At 46.1% G+C, this 19,148-nt stretch overlaps 1 protein-coding gene and 1 long non-coding RNA gene across 7 annotated transcripts in view; both read right to left on the bottom strand.

Moving 5' to 3' along the window:
- ANO1 (anoctamin 1) overlaps window positions 1-12,854 on the bottom strand; it is a 77,855-nt gene extending 65,001 nt beyond the window's left edge. The window contains exon 1 of one of the 5 annotated variants that reach the window (XM_040558984.1): window positions 12,753-12,854. Coding sequence is in view for 3 of the 5 variants with exons in the window: in XM_040558986.1 (XP_040414920.1) it covers window positions 12,339-12,396 (58 nt within the window). In the remaining 2 variants the exon portion in view is untranslated. Of the gene's footprint in view, window positions 1-10,483; window positions 10,505-12,338; window positions 12,518-12,752 lie in introns of those variants that run through there. The other 4 variants (XM_040558986.1, XM_040558982.1, XM_040558983.1 and 1 more) reach the window with 4 other exon arrangements.
- A 1,072-nt stretch (window positions 12,855-13,926) lies between these two features.
- On the bottom strand, window positions 13,927-18,568 carry LOC121070940. Of its 2 annotated transcripts, XR_005820307.1 has the most exons (4): window positions 18,364-18,568; window positions 17,856-17,965; window positions 16,275-16,378; window positions 13,927-14,877 (listed from the first exon to the last, which is right to left on the bottom strand). It is a non-coding gene; the product is annotated as an uncharacterized LOC121070940 (long non-coding RNA). The 2 variants fall into 2 exon arrangements; XR_005820306.1 differs by lacking the exon at window positions 13,927-14,877 and having other exon boundaries at window positions 15,936-16,378.
- Window positions 18,569-19,148: the final 580 nt, after the last annotated feature.

Raw genomic sequence — 19,148 nt, 5'->3', positions numbered from 1 at the left:
AATTTTTGTTTTCTGCGTCAAGACTGAAACCGTCAAACTAAAACAAAGAACTTGACACATACAGTCTCCAATATGCAAACAACCGATTATTTCCATAGAAAATTAGAGAACAGAGAAACTGAAGTAACTCTAAAAAAATGAATCCCTAATTTTGTAATAAAGGCCACATGGTCTGCTCCATTGAGTGCAGAACTGGAAAAGCATTGCCGCTTAGTTTTAACCAAACCTCGCTATTGATTTTGCCCGTGGCTACGTGCAGTTTTTCTCCACCTCAGGACACGTTCCTGGGTCTCAGTGAATGGGAACTAAAGGGCTCCCCTCCTTACTTGATGGAATGGATGGGGAATTAATTATTGAACACTTAATCAGATCAAACAGTGAAGGAACTTGCTCCAAAGCAGGAGATCATGAGAAACACCAAATGAAAACAATGCCATTGCCTGAACTTCTGTGGTTGAACTTGAATCTCTTATCTGTACTCACTGAAACAATTTTGGTCTGGGCTGCATGCAGACTTTTGTGCTCAAAAAATAAAAAAAAGAAACCTAATTGAAAACCTAAAGCAGAAACATAATGAAGTGTTGAAGTTAGATATTACAAAAAACACCTTTTGTGAGATTTTATCACCATTACATCAGACTCTAGATCCTATCCTAATCTGGTAACAAACCAGTATTCTGAACCACATCTTACAAATACCACAAATCCAAACTTGACCTGACCTCCAGAGGCCAACATTATGAGCAAAAAGTCACTGAAGAATAACACTGGCATAGAAAGTTCACACAAGGAAGAGTGCTTGCAAGGGCTTCGGATGTGAACTGAAAACCCATTTAGTTAAGAAAATTTTATTGTGGAAAAGGATGTGGAAACACAAAATAAATTAAAATGATAAAGAGACCTGAATAGAAAATCTGTGGTTATAAATGGAACAGTTGCTGTAAGCAGATAGTTCTGTACATCCACATCTGTTCCAGTTCAAAGCAGTTCATGTGAACCAGGGGAAGAAACTATTTTTTCCTTTAGTTCCACTGCTACAAACCTATCTGCATTCAGGCCAGGGCAGAGAGTAGGAAGAGAGAGAAACCACCATCAGTGTACTGGCTGAACCCATGTTTCAACAAGATGGAGCAGTCCCTGACATCTCTTCTTGCCTTTCCCCACTTCCCCCATATTTAAACACTTTTAGAGGAGAGCAGCAGCATTTGCAAATACTTACAGCAATTAAAGTTGTTTGTTTTTGCTAAAACCAAGGCATCTGTAGCTTAACAAAAGCTCTGTTTTTGTTTCTCTACTCATAGATAGTTTCTGTTTCACAACTGTCCCTTCTGAGGCCACTTTGATGATAACGTGGGAAAAGCAGGCTGAACAGCCAAAAAGGGAAATAAATATATAAAAATAATGAGACTGCTCCAGAACTCATTCAGGTTCCAGAGGAGTTCAAATTTCCTGCCTGTGGATATCTGAAACACTTTCCCTCCCCTTCCCCAGTTCAGTCTCCATTTCTGTGATCTCTTTTCTCCCCCTTTGGAATCTTAAAACCAAAAAGAGTAAAAAGGAAAGCAGCTGGGAAAAGGATGTGGTGCAAAGAAGTAAGAAGAGCAACAGTATCAAACCTGTCAAAAGCTGAAGTTAGCTCCCCACATTGGTCGGACAGCAATACCGAACTCAAGAGGAGGGCCCCTCCCCTGCAATAATCTAACTATGAGAATCATTATTTTCCTCCTTCCATTACTAAATGACAGCCTCTGCGCACCCTTCACACAGTGCCTGAGACTTCAATGACTTTTCTTAAAAAAAAAAAATAAAAAAAAATAAATTGGTTGTTCACACAGAGGTTGAAATAGTCCCTGAATTTATTTTCCACCTGCAAAATGTGAAAGCTTCCCGCAACTGAGTCTCTGTACAAAATTCTTGCTGCTGACAGAGTGTGTGCTCAAGCCAGTCAATACAGAGTAATTGCTGGACTGGAATCAATTGCAAGCTCCCAAGAACTGCTTCGACTGGATTTTACTTTAAAGATTTATTGCCATAACAAGTGAGATACTGCACTCCACAACTACCCCTCCTCCTTTCCAAAATGAACAGCAAAGCCCCTGAGGCCTAGAGCAGAGCTCATGAGAAGCTCCCTGAGAGGCAAAGGGCCCTGTGCTTCGCCGTGCTCAACCTTTGAAGAAGATCTTCCATGTCTTTCTTCAGCTAAGTAATTGTTGAAATCCCTTAGAGAGATGACTGAACAAAGAGGCAGGACTGTATGATAAAATATTGCTACTGGTTGGTGGAGAAAACACCATGCAGAGTGGCAAGCATAATGCAGATTTCCCTCAAAAATCCAGGGGCGCGGATGCCATCGGGACATGCAGGAGGGTCTTTCAGTTGCCTGCTTTCCACCAAAACCAGGGCTATTTGTACGCTTAAGTGCTTCACTGGCTGAGGGCCAGAGGGCACAGCAAATTGCAGGATATAGCCCCTACAAACTATTCTGAGAAAATATACCGAAGAGAAAGAGAAAGGGGAAAGCTTTCATTAATTTCTATTATAAAGACAACAAAGATGTTGTTTTGGAAACGAGTCTTGCTGTTTTAACTGGAAGTTTGTTAACAAGATGCTACAAGGAGAAAGTTTAGAAAATAAATTAATTCATCTGCCATTTAGAAACTATTAGCTTTAAAAGGCTCAGATTTGATTTCTATGCCTCTGGTACGATACCAGGATGTTTAAAATCTAAACTAAAATCTATTTCTGCTTCCATTGGTAATCAGTACATGGGTTTTGTTATTATCCAACTACTCAGTTATATTGCCAGATAAACTTAAATTGCTCATATTTAATTAATAATACTGTAACTGCAGCACACAAAAGACAGGCTATTACGGCCATGTAAGAATGCCACTGATGTGCGTGATTTCTCTGGCCACTAATGACCTTAGACTCTTAGTCATTCATTCTTGAAGGAAAACTCTAGACTCCATGTTTAAAAATTAGATTATTTTATCTAGGCTGACACTCAGCAGCCCCCTGCAAAGCAAACAGCAGAGTGACCAAGCACAGCCTGATAGACTAAAATCCAGTTCTTAGCATAGAAGCACCCAGGACAATCTGATCCTGTTTGATCCGGGCAGACCCACGGTGCTCCATTTCTTCCATTCCCACCCACACAACGCACATGGCTGTGTCCTGGGCAAGCATTATTTCTCTCAGCTGAGTCCATTTCAAGTGAACAAAAATGACTATTCTTGTTTTTTGATACCTGCCAAACCCCTAAATTCAACATACTCTTTCCTGGCATATAACAAAAGTTCTGCCACAGCAAATGAAAGCAACGAGAAAGGAGGCGACAGGCTCTCCCGAAGGCTCACTGAAGGTTACGGAGTCCTTTAAGATCAGTGGGTAAAGAAATACTTTGCACTTCTAAAGGACATACGAAAGCGCTAGGACAGGGTGTCTGTGTGCAGCCTTTGCCTCTCAGCCTGGCTTCCCTACCACGTGAGCTAAAGGAGGACATGCTGAACATCCTCCCTCACAATTGTTCAGAAACAGGATCTGTTCCTATTCTGAGAGCCCAAATGTCCTCTTGTATCTTGGGGCACACAGAATGAAATATTTCTACAAAGTGACTGAATTTGAAATACCAGCCCACAGTAGTTGTCCTTGTAGTTGAGGTATGATCTCATAATGTACCTGAAGCTGTTCTCTCTGGCCTTTTAGCCAGTCTTAGCTATCTACCAAAGGGGTTATTGACAGCAATTGTAAAGAGAAATATACACTTCAAAATAACACTTCAAATCCATGCCCCCACCAGTGTCAATGCTAAACCCTGGCGGACTGTTCACACGCGGACTCAAGGAGCTGACAAACACAACCTTGCTCTGACGCCCATATCCCTAGAAACTTGTGACCTTGCAGCAGAGTACTCTGGACTCAGTACTGACAGAATCACAGAATGGTTTGGGCTGGATGGGACCCAAAAGGTGATCCAGTTCCAACCCCCCTGCCATGGCCAGGGACACCTTCCAATAGACCAGGCTGCTCAGAGCCCCCGTCTTCTTATGAAACACTTTGGTTTAACTCAGAGGAACTGCAAACATGGATCCAGGGGGAAGCTTGCTGTTTTCTGAAGCTTTATGTCCTTTCAATTAACAGTTAAGAGAGATGCACAGAAAGCTTTTGCAATGTCCCACATAACAGTTCCCAGAGAAGCTTTCACGTTCAGCAAGCAGTCCCACAGCGACTCCAAGGGCAGCAGTGGGTGAAGCTAGATAAGCATGGTTACTGAAGAGGAGAGAAGGGAAGGAAGCAAAACTACCCATAAGAAGCAATACAGACATACAGCACATACGAAAATGTGAAAAATGCATGTATTGGCAAGATCAGAAAAGATACATGGGGGGGTGGGGGGGGAAGAGCAGGGGAGTGAAGGGGGGGAAATGTTCTTTTCTACTACACAGAAGGTCAAATGTTGCATCCCATTATGCTGCATGGACTTTGAGTAGAGCAGAACTGAATGTATTTAATCATCTGAAATGAAAATGAACACTTACTAGATTCACATTCTCTGTACAACCAGTCATTCTGATAAAAGAGAATAAAAGTGGAATATTTTGACATTCACCCTGCATTATTCGGCCTGCTAGCAAGTGCACTTCTTGCGCAGCACACCAAGTCAGTCCTATTAGCCATACCTACACACTGCGGTACGTGTATACACACAACTTCAAGACAGCACAGATTGAAGTTGTCCTGTATACCTCACAAGGTGTCTGTGCTATTTAACATACGCTAAAGCATAGAGATGTGCTGCTTTGCAACAAAGAGAGGCACACCCAAACTATGTTCTGGGAAGGAAGATGATGCTCAGCATGTTTTATATATAGTAGTGATCATATATATATATATATGTAGTGAGATACTGCAATTTCTCACAAGTAAACAAAATTACTGTGTTATGTTACTGTTGTGGTTTAACCCAGCCAGCAGCTAACCACCACACAGCCGTTTGCTCACCCTCCCCCCTCCCTCTCTGGGATGGGGGAGAGAAACGGGAAAGTGAAGCCTGTGAGTTGAGATAAAGACAATTTATTAAGACAGGAAAATAATAATAACAATATTAATAATAATAATAGTATTACTAATAATAATGTGTACGAAACAAGTGATGCACAATGCAATTGCTCACCACCTGTTGACCAATGCCCAGCCTATCCCCGAGCAGCCAGCCCCTCACCCCGGCTAGCCACCCCTATATATTGTTCAGCATGACGTCAGATGGTATGGAATACCCCTTTGGCCAGTTTGGGTCAGCTGTCCTGGGTCTGTCCCCTCCCAGCTCCTGCTGCACCCCTAGCCTGCTCGCTAGCAGGACAGAGCGAGAAGCTGAAAAGTCCTTGGCTTGGTGCAAGCACTGCTCTACAACAATTAAAACATCAGCATGTTATCAGCACTCTTCTCATCCTAATCCAAAACATAGCACCCTACCAGCTACTAGGAGGAAAATTAACTCTGTCCTAACTGAAACCAAGACAGTTACCATAGCACAGAGCGGCCTTCAGTTTTAGTAGGCAATCACCACAGAAAGGAGATCATTTCCCAAAAACCCCAATAACATTAATTGACTTTCAGATCTGTTTGATGGAAGTGTATAATTTGTTTGGGACACGGTATCAGCAGCATGATGAATTGACTACATGCCCTGGGAGACTAAATTTAAAGTACATTGCTCAAGCTGATTAAGTGACAAGTAACCATTGGTTTGGATGCCGGCCTGATCGACAGCAGGGGCAGTGCTGGGGTAATAAACTGGAGTCTCACTCGGGTTTTATTGCTTTAGGCAGTGTCTCACCTCACTGCTGCCCACTTCCCGTGAGAGCCCTGCGGCAACAGTCCAGGGCCAGCCCGCTCTGTCCCCAGGCTGCAGCTGCAGCTCCTGTACCTGGCTGGGAACCTAGGAAACCTGGCCCCACGTACTCATTTGTGTCGTAGGCTCATCTCTGTTTATACTCCTGCGAGCTGAAGAATGATGATGACTAGTAGCTATATAGATAAATAAAGTATATTAAGTCACAGGAAGTAAAAAGGGAAAACCATTAATTTATTTTTAGAAACCTGTTCTTGCCATTCATCAAAAAAAAGAACATTCAAAAGTATGCAGCAAGATACAAGCATCTGGATGAGGTTTGCTGACCACATACCAGTGTTCAGACTACACACAGAAAGACATTTTCCTTCTTTAGACCAGGCTCAGAGCCGGTGCCAGAGAACACAGGATACAGACAATCATGTAGTAGTTTCCACTAGCAAGCCTGGGGAATGGATGCCTCCACCGCACACAATACGGCTGCTCGGACATGGTCTGGTTCATCTTGTCCTTCCAGTGGTTCCACAGCTGGTAACTCCCACCAGACACACCGTGGTACCCCCCAGTACATCCCAAACTACTAAAGTCACGCCATCCATCAACAACATCCACACAAAATTAAACACAAGGGAATAGGTCTCGAGCCTTGGACCAGTTTCTCCATAGAAGTAGACCATGCCAATGCTAAACAAAAACAAATATATGATTTAATGTAGAGCTGGATGCTCGACTCCAAAAAACCTAGCAGCAAATGCAGTACGCCCACACAACCCTTCTTTATCCTCCTATTGCTGGGTTGCCAAAATAGCATGTATACATCAGTACAAAACCTTTTCAAGACAATAGTGCGGCAACACAGCAAGATGAATTTAATGGTATTTGCATAAAAGCTTCCATCTTTTTCAGTCTGCAGTAGATTTCTTCTGGGCAATCATACCAGAAGCATAAAGTCATACCATATTTTGAATCCCTGCCTGCCAAAATCCGGGAAGAATCGCAAAGCACACTCATTGACATATCTTGCGGTACATCGCCAGCCAAGATGCTATACTACAAATGAGCAGACATAAATAACAGCACAGTTTTTTTCTTTGACTGTTAACACTGCACTGGACCCCCTTCAGCCACTTTTCTTACATCAAAGAGTAAAACCCTAAAATTTTGAGTGATGCTTCCTTCACCCCAGAACTTCCACCTTGGCTCCTGTTACTCGTCTTTAGAGCAACTGCCAAACTCCCACAGCATCACGTTTAAAAAGAAGAGTTCTCAAGTGAGCTCAGAAGACTCAGTGTTCATGACTTTCACCTCCAGGATGTTGCTGAAGTCAGTAACTGCTCACTTTCCCTATTTACTTTTTCAAAATGCATCCTGAATCTGCACTGGAAACGTAATTCAATTGCCAGCCTTATTTATTTATTTATTTTTAATAACTGAGTGCTGTAAAACGTGTTTTTCTTTCCCTGGACAGTTTTCCATGCTGAACCTTCCTTATCAACACACAGATGCCTACTGCATATTCCAAGTTTGTTCTGCAAGCAGGACATCAGCTGACGTCAATGAAGATGTACAAGAGGCAACAAATATTTGCAATGTGTTTAGAAAACAAAGTTCTTTCTCCTTCTCTGTATGCTCATCAAGTTTCCCCCTAAGCAGGATACAAATAGCGGGTGAGGTGAGACAGCAGGACCAGGAACCAGAAGCATAGAACTTGTAACCGCTGATGCCAAGATACAAGTTAAATAGTTTATAAAATGTAAAAAGAGCAGTTAATAGCTGCAAACTACTTAACCTTTTCATAACAGATTTTGTATTTTAAAACTCCCTCAGAGCACTTACAATCATGCATAAAAACTCATAGGTGCATGCCAGTTTACCAAAAAAAAAAAAAGGTTGCATTTTCTGGACTGCAGTCTGAAAGGACAAATTCAGTGATTAAGTATATTATTAATATTCCTCTCATAGGAGTAAGAACGCACAAACCGGCTCTAGCACAGACGCAGAGCTGCCAAAAACAAATCAGGTATGCAGATAAGGCAAGCAGGCAAAGATACTGCAAGGAGATGGCGTGGGATCTAGTGGTACTGCTATCTTTTCATCAGGTCAAGTCTGGAAATAGTTTTTGTAGTGTCTGGAAGAACAGACTGCCAGGGGAAGGCTCCGAGAGGGGAACTGGGGGATCTGGAAGAAGAGGGAAAACAGCGGCACATGGGGCAGCAGTGTGGGCAGCGCAGCTCTGAGGACAAGCCACCACAGGCAGCAAAGCAAGTTGGCGTGGCAGAGCAGGACACGGGGCGAGCAAGGAGCAGGGATGCCATCGGAGACATAGCTCAGCTGTCCTCAGATAGCGGCTGGAGGAAGGCAAAGGGGCACGGGGACGGGCTGGCCTCCCACCGGGATGCAGCACTGCTCTCAGAAGCAAAGGGGCGAGGGATAGGAAACCAAAGGCTAAGCCAAATAAATAAAAATCTGCTTCCCTTGGCAGCACACGGGCTGGGGGCTGTGACTAATGCAGCTCAGCACGGGCAGCTTTGCTTCCTGTGCCTGCAGGGCAGGTCAGCGGTCTCTAACAGGCCTGCGTGGGCCATAAATTACCTCATGGCGACAACCGAGGCACCGCTGTCTTTTTGCTCTTCAAAGTACCATAAAAAAGCTGCGCACCACCACTGACATCACCCCGCTCCATGACTTCGATCCAGCAGCTGGCATGGGGTGACTTAACACCGCTGAGCCTAGTGGTGTGAGGGGTCCCACCGCAGGACACAGGCTGCCCAATCCCCAAAGCCGCCACTTGTGCCGCCGCTCCTGGGGGTCAGCTCTGCCTGCGAGGGAGCTGCGAGCCCTGCCGTAATGTGAAGCCTCACAGCAAACATGGATGAGGTTGGGAAAGCAAATAATCCCTTACTAGCACCCTCCGTCCCCAGAGGAGTTGCTCTGTAACCTCTGGAAGCAAGCAGAACTATTTCACACCTAACTGGGCTCATGTACTAAAACACGATGGTGTGTGCTGAGGTACTTTATCAGAATCCCTGACAGCGATCCCAAGAAATAAGAAAAGAAACGGTGGCTTCTGTTCACGGATCTCACCGGGCTGATGGTTCACCTGTACAGTGACCGAACTACGCGAAGTGAAGCGCTCCAGACTCCCAGCGCCGTGCCGAAGGATGGGGCTGGGTGCTTTGGGCAGCCTCTCCTCCAAAGCCTCTCAGTGCCTGCCTGGATCTCCTCACCCCGCTGCAGCAGACGGAGCCAGCACGCAGGGCTCAGTCCTTTGACAGTGCGATGAGGGGACGGACACGTGCCTCAGCACCAGGAGCAGGGTGCTGAGCCCCCTGCAAAGGCTCTCTGGAGCCCTCCCCACAAAGCTGTGTGGCACAGGACAGCCAGGTATTTAGTGCTGCCTCCTGGGCGGTGGCCAGAGGGTGGCTTGCTGGGGACCCAACTGTGAAAGATGCCAAGTGTGCCCCAGCGGATGCTGTGCATCCCTACTAACACTAAAACGGTGGCCAGAGATGAACAAGTTCAGCACCCCTCAGCTTTTCACACAGTAAAGTCCTGAAATCTGTCCTGTCCACCAGTCCCCTCCGCTCTTCCCTCTCCCCAAAGTGAAGCTAATTTAAAGCAAACCGGATTTTCTAACCGCAGCACATACCCAAGCATTTCCTTTTCTCAAAATCACCAAAAGCCAAAGGGTACAATTAAAGTCAAAAGGGACATTTTTCCCTTCTCAATGCCAATAAACACTTACTTCCCAGGGTCACTCTCCTGCCTTCTGTTTTGGCACCCTACTTTGGCAGCACACCGCACATCCCAACCACACAAGCGTGACCTCCCCAGCTCCTGCGCTCATCTGCAGAAATTAATAAGTTATTACTACAAATTAAAATATTAAGTTAATGATGTGCGTGACTGCGAGTTACAGAGCTGGAAAAGAAGTCCTAATTAAATCAATACGGTTATTAGTCCCTTGTCATCTCTGATTAATTATTAGCTTAACATGCTTCATCATTTTCACTGGTAATGGAAATAGCTGCAGTGCTACCACGGGAAGCTGGGCGATGCATAGTAGAAGCTATGGAGCTGTGCTGGAAGTCCCTGCTCAGAGGTGAGTGATGTCTCACAAAGGAAAAAAGAGGAAAACACTTCAGTTTTTGGGACAGTAGCGTGACTACATAAAAAATCCCATTGTTTTTCAAAGGGGCCAGGTGTTCGCTTGGGGAATTTTTAACTGCTGAAATGCAGGGGGCAAAGACACGCCTGCTGATGCCACGCTACGTCATGAGCACCAGTCCCAGCGCCTCCGCACCCTCCCTGAACCGACAGGCTATCTCCGTGGCCCTTCCAGCAGCCAGCACGTCGGTACCTTTTCCCAGCCCACCCCAATTCTGACCCTGGCCCCTTTGTCATCACACATACTCCCTGACCCAGGACGTGAGGAAGGAACTAGCATCAAATAAGCTGGGAGACATCAGCTGTGATGTCTGGGTCGCCAGGGCAGGGATGTAGCCGAGCACACCTACCCTTTCATGCCACCAATAGAGCCAAAAATAACGTACCGATGTTACTTTGGCCAACTTATTGCTAGAGAAACGCAAAACAGTGTTTTGGCTGTAGCTAATTCCAAGTATTTACCCAGAGTAAGGGGGCTATAGACTCCCCTTCACCTTCCTCTCTTCTGTCACCCTCGCATTGACTCCAGCTTTTCCCCAACTCCTCGTTCCATCAGGTTTCCTCAGCTGTCTGCAGCAGGGCTTTCTGAGTATAAAGACCATGTAAAAACATCAAGGATGGGTGTACACATGCCTCTCTGGCAATACATGCAAAATTTGCCCAAGAACTAGCTGGGACTAATTGATCATGCTGCACTGCATGGATCCATTATGTAATTAGACAGGAGTTTCATCTTATAAATGGCTTTTACAAACAAGCTTTTTTGGATAAGTTATCAACAGAAAAACAAATACACGCTTCCAAGAACAAAACTGCTCCTTGAACTTACTAACGAAGCTGGTACACAGTGTTTGTGCTGCTAATAGGTGATTCAGTAAATTAAATAGAGAATGTCACTGCAAACCATTCTGTAAAGTTTCTCGCAGATAAAACACCACTCCAACAACTTCTCAGGACTCCCACCCTATCGCCGTGATTGCCTCATGATAAATTGCCACCTGCCCCATGAGTAATGGTAGAGCTTTCTAGTGCCATTTCTATCTTTCAGCCCTCTTGCTCATACCTCCGTGAATGTACTGCGATAACACCTCAGCACCTCAGGCTTTCCCGGCTCTCAATTTCAGAATATACCCCATGGTCAGCTTTGAAGAGTTCCAACTCCTTAATTTAACTAATATGTTAACACGGGACAGGCAGTGGCAGTCAGAAACCCCATCCCCGGTATCCAGATACAAAGCCCAGCTGTTTCATGTCAGACATTAAAGAAATAGTTCTCTTTTCATTCTGAGCACTCTGGCTACCCTACGGTTTGATGAGTGTACAGCATTTCTTTTAGAAGTGGGCTGAACTCCAGTTAAATATTTGGCCATTTAATGAGTAGACTCTAGGATAACGGTTTTCATGGGAATCCAAAAAAGAGGGAGTAAAGAAAAGGGCTCCCCGTGCTATTCTTAGCTGCAAATAGTTAGATTTGGAATTTTGATTGTAAAGCATGGAATTTATAAATGGTGCCATGCTAAATTTACTTCATTTGTATACAATTCAGCTGGATAATCAAGTGTGTTACGGCACGTTCCTGGTTAGCATCTCAGTTCTAGTTTTATAGTCTCTAAACTAGTAGAAAAATGTGTTCAGTAAATAGTGCTTGTAAAAATCTGTGTTCCAATGCGCGTGAAGATTTTATATAAATGCATATGTGGGTGCACATGCATGCACGCAGACACCGAGCTGTGATTTATTTCTAGAGGGAAGCCAAGGAAATTCCCACCCCCTACCATTTAAATGATCTGCTCTTTGGCTCTAAACATTCTGTAACTTCTCAGCCAAGGAATGTATTTTCCCTTTCCAATATATATAATTTATTTTGCTGCACACATTAGTTAATGATAGAGATACACGATTTAGCCAGTTCTGTAAAAACATTACTGACAACCTGAGACAGACCTGTTTCAGTTGGTAAGACCTTTCTTTGCTGGTCTTCCACAGCACAGCGTGAATTAAGAGCGATCATCGAATCGAGGATTTATCTCATCTACTTCGCATCCCAGCAGTTTTTCATAATTAGACTGGCATCCCGGGGCCAGATGAGCTTTTAATTGCTACATGAATGTAGGTAAAGGGGACTTTATGCCGTTCTACGCTTTGAGGGGTCGGGGCGGGGAGACAGCTATCTTATTTCCCTGCTACTCGGCGGAGGTTACTCCAGGATTTGTAACCCCCGCTCCCCGCCGAAAGGCTGCCGAGAGATAGGCAGCGGGGCGTCCCGTTCCCCACAGGCCCCCCGGCGCCCCGCACCCCGTCCCCGTCGCGGACTTACGTGGTCCCCAGGGCGCGGCGGCCGGCAGCCTGCGCAGGTGGATCTCATCCTTATCCATCGCCCGCCGAGCCCCGCAGCCCAGCTGCCGCTTGGTACCAAACTCAACTTCCCAGGCTCCCTCCTCCTCCTCCTCCTCCCTCTATTTTTTTCCCCCCCTTTCCTCCCCCCTCCCTCTCTTTTTGCGGGCAGGGCTCGCTACCCCGCCGAGCGGCACCGCAGGGCGCAGCGCCCCCCGGCCGCCTTTAAATACGGGCGGCGGGAGTGCGGCGCGGCCCTCCGCGGGGTGGGAGCGGCGGGGAGGGAGCCGGCCGGCCCTCCAGCCCTCCGGCCGGCCTCCAGCCCTCCGGCACCCCGCCTCACGCCGCCGCCGCCGCGCTGCCTCCCCGCTCCGCCCGCGCAGGGCTCCGCGCCTACCTGCTGAGCGGCCGCCGGTGCCGCCCTGACCTTGGGCACCGGGCGCCGGAGCGACGGCGGCAGCTGCTGGCGGTGCTGCCGGTGCTGGTCGTGCTCCTGCTGCTGCTGCTGCGGCCGGGCGGGGGCAGCGCGGCCGCCAAAGGTCAGCGCGCCCCGGGCGCGGCGCTGGGGAGTCCCCGGGGCTGAGCCCCGTGGCCCTGCGCTGCCTGAAGCGGAGCTGGGTTCACCCCCACCGGCCCGTTTGTTACCGTGGTAAAACCTCGTGCGCTTTGCTGTTAGAGAAAAGAGGGGGAAAAAAAGTATGGCTCGGTGTCCTGCCAAAGAGATGCCGTCATTTGGGGCTGCCACGCTGACAGGTCTCCCCCCGCCCAAAGCGCAGCTGGTTCTCTCCCCAGCTCACCCCCGCGCCCCTGCCCCGCGTGTGCTGGCATTCACCTCCGTCTGTCCACGCTCAAACAGCCACACGGGACACGTTTCCCGGGGGGACAGTGCCTGCTGGCAGCATCCAGCTGCCTCCCCTCCCCAGGCCCAGTGTGCAAGGGGTGTTGGGAATATCACGGTACACACCAGCAAACTTAGGACCTCACAAAATACCACCTCTTCTTCATTTATTCATTTACTTATTTATTTTTAAGTGCGGGGTGTAGAATAGCTGCCACTCACTTTTTACACCTTCGGCTGGATGGCCACAGGATTTGCACAGGACCGGGAGAACAGGATCCCAGACCTCTTCATCTCCCAGGGCACAAACCCCTTGGCTTCTCTCAGGGCTGTGCTCCCGCTCCCTGGGGCAGCCCCAGAAGCCACATCTTGCTGGTGGTTCTCTGACCCGGACTACAAGAGAGCTGTGGGGCCAAGCAACCTCCTCTTGCCTTGCTGGGGAAGGAGCCCCTGGGGGACTGCGCAGGGCATGTGGCTCCCTGCTGCACAACTGGGACCGGACACAGCTCCTGCTTAGGTTGCAGTCATCAACCCACTCTCTACTCTCCTTTGTTACCCAAAACATAGCAGGTTGTGGCTTCAGTATCTCCACGGGACTGCATTTTTCAAGTTGTAAAAGAATCTTTCCTGGTGATGTTGGAGATTTGACACGACAGGTAGAAAACACACTGAGATAAACACATAAACAAGGGAATTTACACGTATAGATTTCTTCTTCATGGGCTATAATCCCCAGAGGCTTTGAAGCCAAGCCAGGATACTTTTAGTCTAGATTTCATATCTTTTTACTCCTTCTTAACTTTTGTGCTTTTTTGAGAAAGTATGGATTTAGACTATTTTTAAAATGTGCTTTACTCATTTTATTATTAGCAGAAGAGCGGATGAGTGGATTGTGTTGTATGAAGCCTCACTTACTGGCTTGCTTAACTGGAGATCAAAGGCATTCGAGAGAGTGCTCTTTTTCCTTTGCTTACAATTAATTTATTTTGGACGGAGATTTGCAGCAGAACCAAATGTGGGCACAAGCCCAACATATATATTTGTCTTATGAACGTGAAACACAAAGAAAGTTGGAAACAATGCCGGATTCCAGCATCCTATCTTGCAATGATCCCAGGCTCTGTCAGCAGCCGCTGGCTACAGCTGGGCTGGGAACCCAGCCTGGACACACACACCTAAGAGCCGGCAGAGCAGGCTTCAGCCACGGAGCCTGCGTCCTCATCAGAAAGTGGCCTTTTCTGCCCACTGCTCTCCACTGCAAGCCCAGCCAAAGACAGGCCAGCTGATCAATGACCTCATTTAGTAACGGGGTTTAGGGAGTTTTAGTCTGACAAGCAGTGTTTCAGAAATTAAATTTATACTTCAGCCACATGCATGGAAAAAAAACAAAAAAAAAAGTAGACCTAACACTACCGCCTCACTCCAGGTGTTAAGTGTTAATGAATGATCATTTACTGTTTAAAAAGTGTCCTGAAAATCAAAACACAGTGATTGCCTGCCATTAGTTTAGAAGGTCCTGGGCTGGTCTGGCACAGATTTGCATTGAAATGGATGACCTCCATGTGTTGCAGAGGCTCTGCCACAGCCAGCAGTACTACCAGGCAGGAGAATTTTCCTTCCCACTCCAATGGAGGAGCTCAAGCAGGTCCTCTGAATGCTTTGGAGAAGCCCACAGCTGGACACGCTACAAGGAGAAAGGGGAAGTCATGCCCCTGGATGGAGGCTGCCCAATGTCCATCCCTCCAGATGTCCACACACCATGTCATGGACCTGCCATGGCTCCCTGGGCTCCTCCCTGTGCAGCACGGGGACATTGGCATTGGACTGACATTAGTTGGACCACTCCTTCGCTGGAGGTGACAACTGAGCAGTGGGACCACTCAGACTGTGCGCGAGAGCAGAGGAAACAAGATTTGTCTTCTCAAGAGCCCCATGAGCTAAAATAGGCTGCTGGGCTGATAGGAGACAGAGGCTCCAGCTACAGTTTTCTTCCTTACCATGTGATAAACCCATTGTGCCATCTCAACACGTACTTGTGAGAAGGATGGCAAAGAGAAGGAGGATCTACTTGTCTATGCAATAAAACAAAAATTCTTTCTTAACAATTAGGAAGGAGACAGTGCTACTTGGCACCCACACCTATATTAAGTGCATTTGCTGGAAATATTTATAGTTTGCTCCTGCAGAATGTACTGTGTACCTTCATAACAATAATAATTCAGTTCTCACCTCCTGTGATCCGGAGACAAGCAAAGGCTCCGGGTGCTCGTTCACTGGAGAAATGCTTGTGTGTAACACCAGCCCCACCAGCCCAAATGGCAGCCCACCAGCCCCTCTCTGCCTCCGAACTATTTTTGTGTACTCTCTTACACCTTTGTGGGGCGTGCGGTGAAGGCAGGGAAATGCTCCAGCTCTCCTTTCGGCTGGGGCACCCGGAGATAAGAGCCCACATCCCTGGCAGCCGCTCGAAATGGCGCGAGTGCAATCACATGATGGTGGAAAAAGCTTCCGCAGTGGCATACCCCTGCCCCTTGCCTTCTGCACCCTCCACAGCATAGTCCCTGCCCGTCATCCACACGTACATGAGAAAAAAACAAGTTAATGGACGTGCTGTGGGTGCGGTAGAGAATGAGGTTCTAGAGAGCCCTAAAATCACAGGCAAGGCGGAAAAGGGGGAACGATGAGTCATACTATAAAAGCTAAGGCATACCCAGAGAAATTAGCAGGTGGCAAGGTTAAGACAATCAGGAGGTAGTATTTTTTCCATCTAACATATTGAGTGCATAGTGTTATTACATAAATTATTCAATAATATTAAATACAGCAAAACTATGGATGCCAAGCATTGTGAGATTTTCATGCAGTACAAGTGTGGCCAGAAGCATAGCTTTTTTTTGTCCTTTTTTTTTTTTCTTTTCTAAAGGATGTGAAACATTCATGAAAAATAGGTTCAGTGGTGTCTACTGTACAAAGCAGTCTGGATATAATTTTCAGCTGTGTAAGCTCTTAAGCCCCTGGTTGTTGGAAAGGCATTTGCGGGGAAGGATGTTCTGTTTCTTATCTCCTTTTCTTGCTACTTACCACTGACAGACACTGGGTCCTGGGCTGGGTGGACCTCGGATCTGACAGAGTATGGCAAGTCTCTTGTCTATATAACGCTTTGCCTTTATATAGAGTTCGCGTACCTAAAACGCAAATAATTTGTTATGATCTCATTTAAGTCAAGCATAGTTGTGTTGGAATTAGGCAAATACTGCTAAAACATTATTTTATCAATGCCTCAATCTTCCTAGTGCTTCTATACATGCTTATATTAAATATTATCTTCAACACTCCCAGCTTTTTTTTTTTGTTTTAACATTTTGCCAAAGGTGAGTGAGAACAGTACTACAGTTTGTAAATGGTAATATCTAGTATGCCAAATATATAGTCAAATCTGAATGCAATTTAAGGACTGAATCAAACAACATCTGTAGCAGAAATCCACTGCTTCATAGCTTTTTGCCTGTGCCAACAGCAGAAGCACATTCAGGGTCACCACACATTCCCTAAGTCAAGAATATATATTTGGGATGACCGATTCCTGCAATTTTAGACAATGTAATCAAAATGAAAAGTTAAGTTATTCTGCATAAGAGCAAAAAAAAAGTTCTAAGACAAAATACACTGCTTTCTGCATGTGAGAACGACTCCCTTTGTCATTTCCCCATGAAAAGGTTGCACTAGTTACTCTTAGCCATTATGGATAGATGCAGGGTTTTCCCATTAATGCTGCTGAAGTTTCCAAGTGTCATTTTACAAAAGTTTGAGGAACCTCCCACTGCTTCTCTCTGCAATTTACAGTTGGAGGCAACACCACCCAAGATCCTGGCCAGGACTTTGAAATTAAATTAGAAGATGCTGTAAACCATGTTCACAGAAACAGCAAGGGAAAAGATTTGATTCAGACCATGTGAGTCACAGTCGATCTCAAATTCTCCCCTTGCTACTGATGGAAGGAAATTATGACAGCTGTGGCACTAGCCCAGCTGCACTGCCCGAAGGGGTGGGGAAGCGAAGCAGAGCCCACTCCATTTTCTTTAACCCTTTGTCTTTGGGTCCAGTCCCTCTCTATCCCAAGAGAGATTCAAATGGACTCAAGCTACTGCTGATCTGAGTTTTCCTGGTTCATTTTTATGAGATCTCCATCATCCGTTTCAAGCTTCCAGGGAAATCTAGTGCTGTACATATAATGATCACCAGTTTCTCATCTTAATCCCTTCCTCTGTAGCACAAGTCCATTGATCCATAGCCATTTGCAATGGACATGAAAATGTACATTCCCTTCTCTTTGATCTCTGTGGCTAACAGTTAACAGCAGCTATTGATTACCTTCTTGAACTGAAGCTTGAGGTAACCGGTATAGGAAGATTAAGAAGAATTTTCATGGATCTTTCATGTTTTCCTTTTTGTGGTGTACAGTCCAAAGCAAAAAAATCAGCCTAAAATGTTTTTGTGCAATCTGCAGTTGCGTGCTATGACCTGCCTCAATATCTTTGGTCTTAAGCTACGAACTTTTGAAAAAGAAAAAAAAAAAAAAAGAAGAAAATTGCTTCCTAGAAGCGACTCTCATAGCTTAACTGCCATTTGAATCATACAGAGGAAGAAGGGTGACATATTTACCTGTGACTCAACATGTCACTCTACATTTATAGGAGCCAGCATCTCCCTTGACATGCATTTAGTATTTGTGATCCACTCTGACTTCTGTGAGCCTGCCACGGTTGCACCACCTGTAGAGGAAGCAGCGAAGTTTTTTCTTTTGAGATACAATGAGACACTTAACCGTGATTCAAACTAATGCTCTTTAAGTAGCTTGGATACTAGAAGACCGTACATAGCTCCTGTGCTATTCAAGACATCTACAGGGCAGAGAGGCAGTAGAAGTAGCACCCTGCATAGACTGACAGCCCACTAAGAGACACATTTTTAACACTACATTAATAACAGCGAGAGCTCAGAGATCTGACCATGGATAATGCTTCCTGAAGGACCTGCTGCTGCTTCCAGACCCTCCTCACAGCCACCTGCCCTCCCAGGGCTCCTCTCACAACGCTCTATGAGGCGCTTACTCCATGGAGGAACAGAGATTGCCCCTACAGTCCCGGTACCCATGCCCCCCAGCACTCACCTCCCAGGCAGCCAAGAGCCCAGATCAACTTCCCCTTCCTGCAGCCAGCCCAGGGGCCACAGGAGAAGCAGCCAGAAGCCTCCTTGTTCCCTGCTGATCTCCTTCCCACAGCTCCCATCTTCCCACAGAACAGGGCTGCCCCTCTCTACCCAGCTGCTTCTACAGCTGGGAGTATGCTGGGGCCTCCATTAGCTCTGCCCCAGCTGCTGCCATTGCTGCGTACCTGATCCCATCACAAGAGTGTTTTATGCTGTGGCAACTGGTAATTTAAGACCATTATTTTACAGCAACACTTCACTAAAAGTAGTAGGTTAAGACTTGCGTGAATGAGTTAAGAGCTGTTATAATAGTACCAGGTTGTAGTACAACTAATATTTGGATAACATTATGCACAATCATATGGCTGCTTTTTCAGAATCTAATTACTTAGCACAAGTCTCACTGACCTATGCCTAGCAATTATTTCCCAGGTAGCATACGGATCTTAGAAGGTCCTTTCATCAGCACTGAAATTACACACAGGACTGTCACTGAATTGTACATTTAAATTCCGTACTTACATATACTCAGTTACAACTGCTGGTCACAGGTGTTTGCTAGGCTTTCGTTGTTGTTGTTTTAACTGGTTACATTATCTATTTTAATATCCTCAATCTATTTCCAAGGAGCTTGTGGTTTAAACACATGAATCATGAATTTAGCCAGGCCCTCTGAAGATTCCCTGAAAACAGGGGAACAACGTGCTCAGGGTTCAGCCCAGGGCTGTGAGTCAAATGCAAATTCGG

The sequence above is a fragment of the Cygnus olor genome, chromosome 5, assembly GCF_009769625.2.
Source record: "Cygnus olor isolate bCygOlo1 chromosome 5, bCygOlo1.pri.v2, whole genome shotgun sequence".
In the NCBI taxonomy this organism is placed as follows: domain Eukaryota; kingdom Metazoa; phylum Chordata; class Aves; order Anseriformes; family Anatidae; genus Cygnus; species Cygnus olor.
The sequence above is the reverse complement of the archived record's forward strand: the minus strand, read 5'-3'. Positions and strand labels throughout refer to the sequence as shown.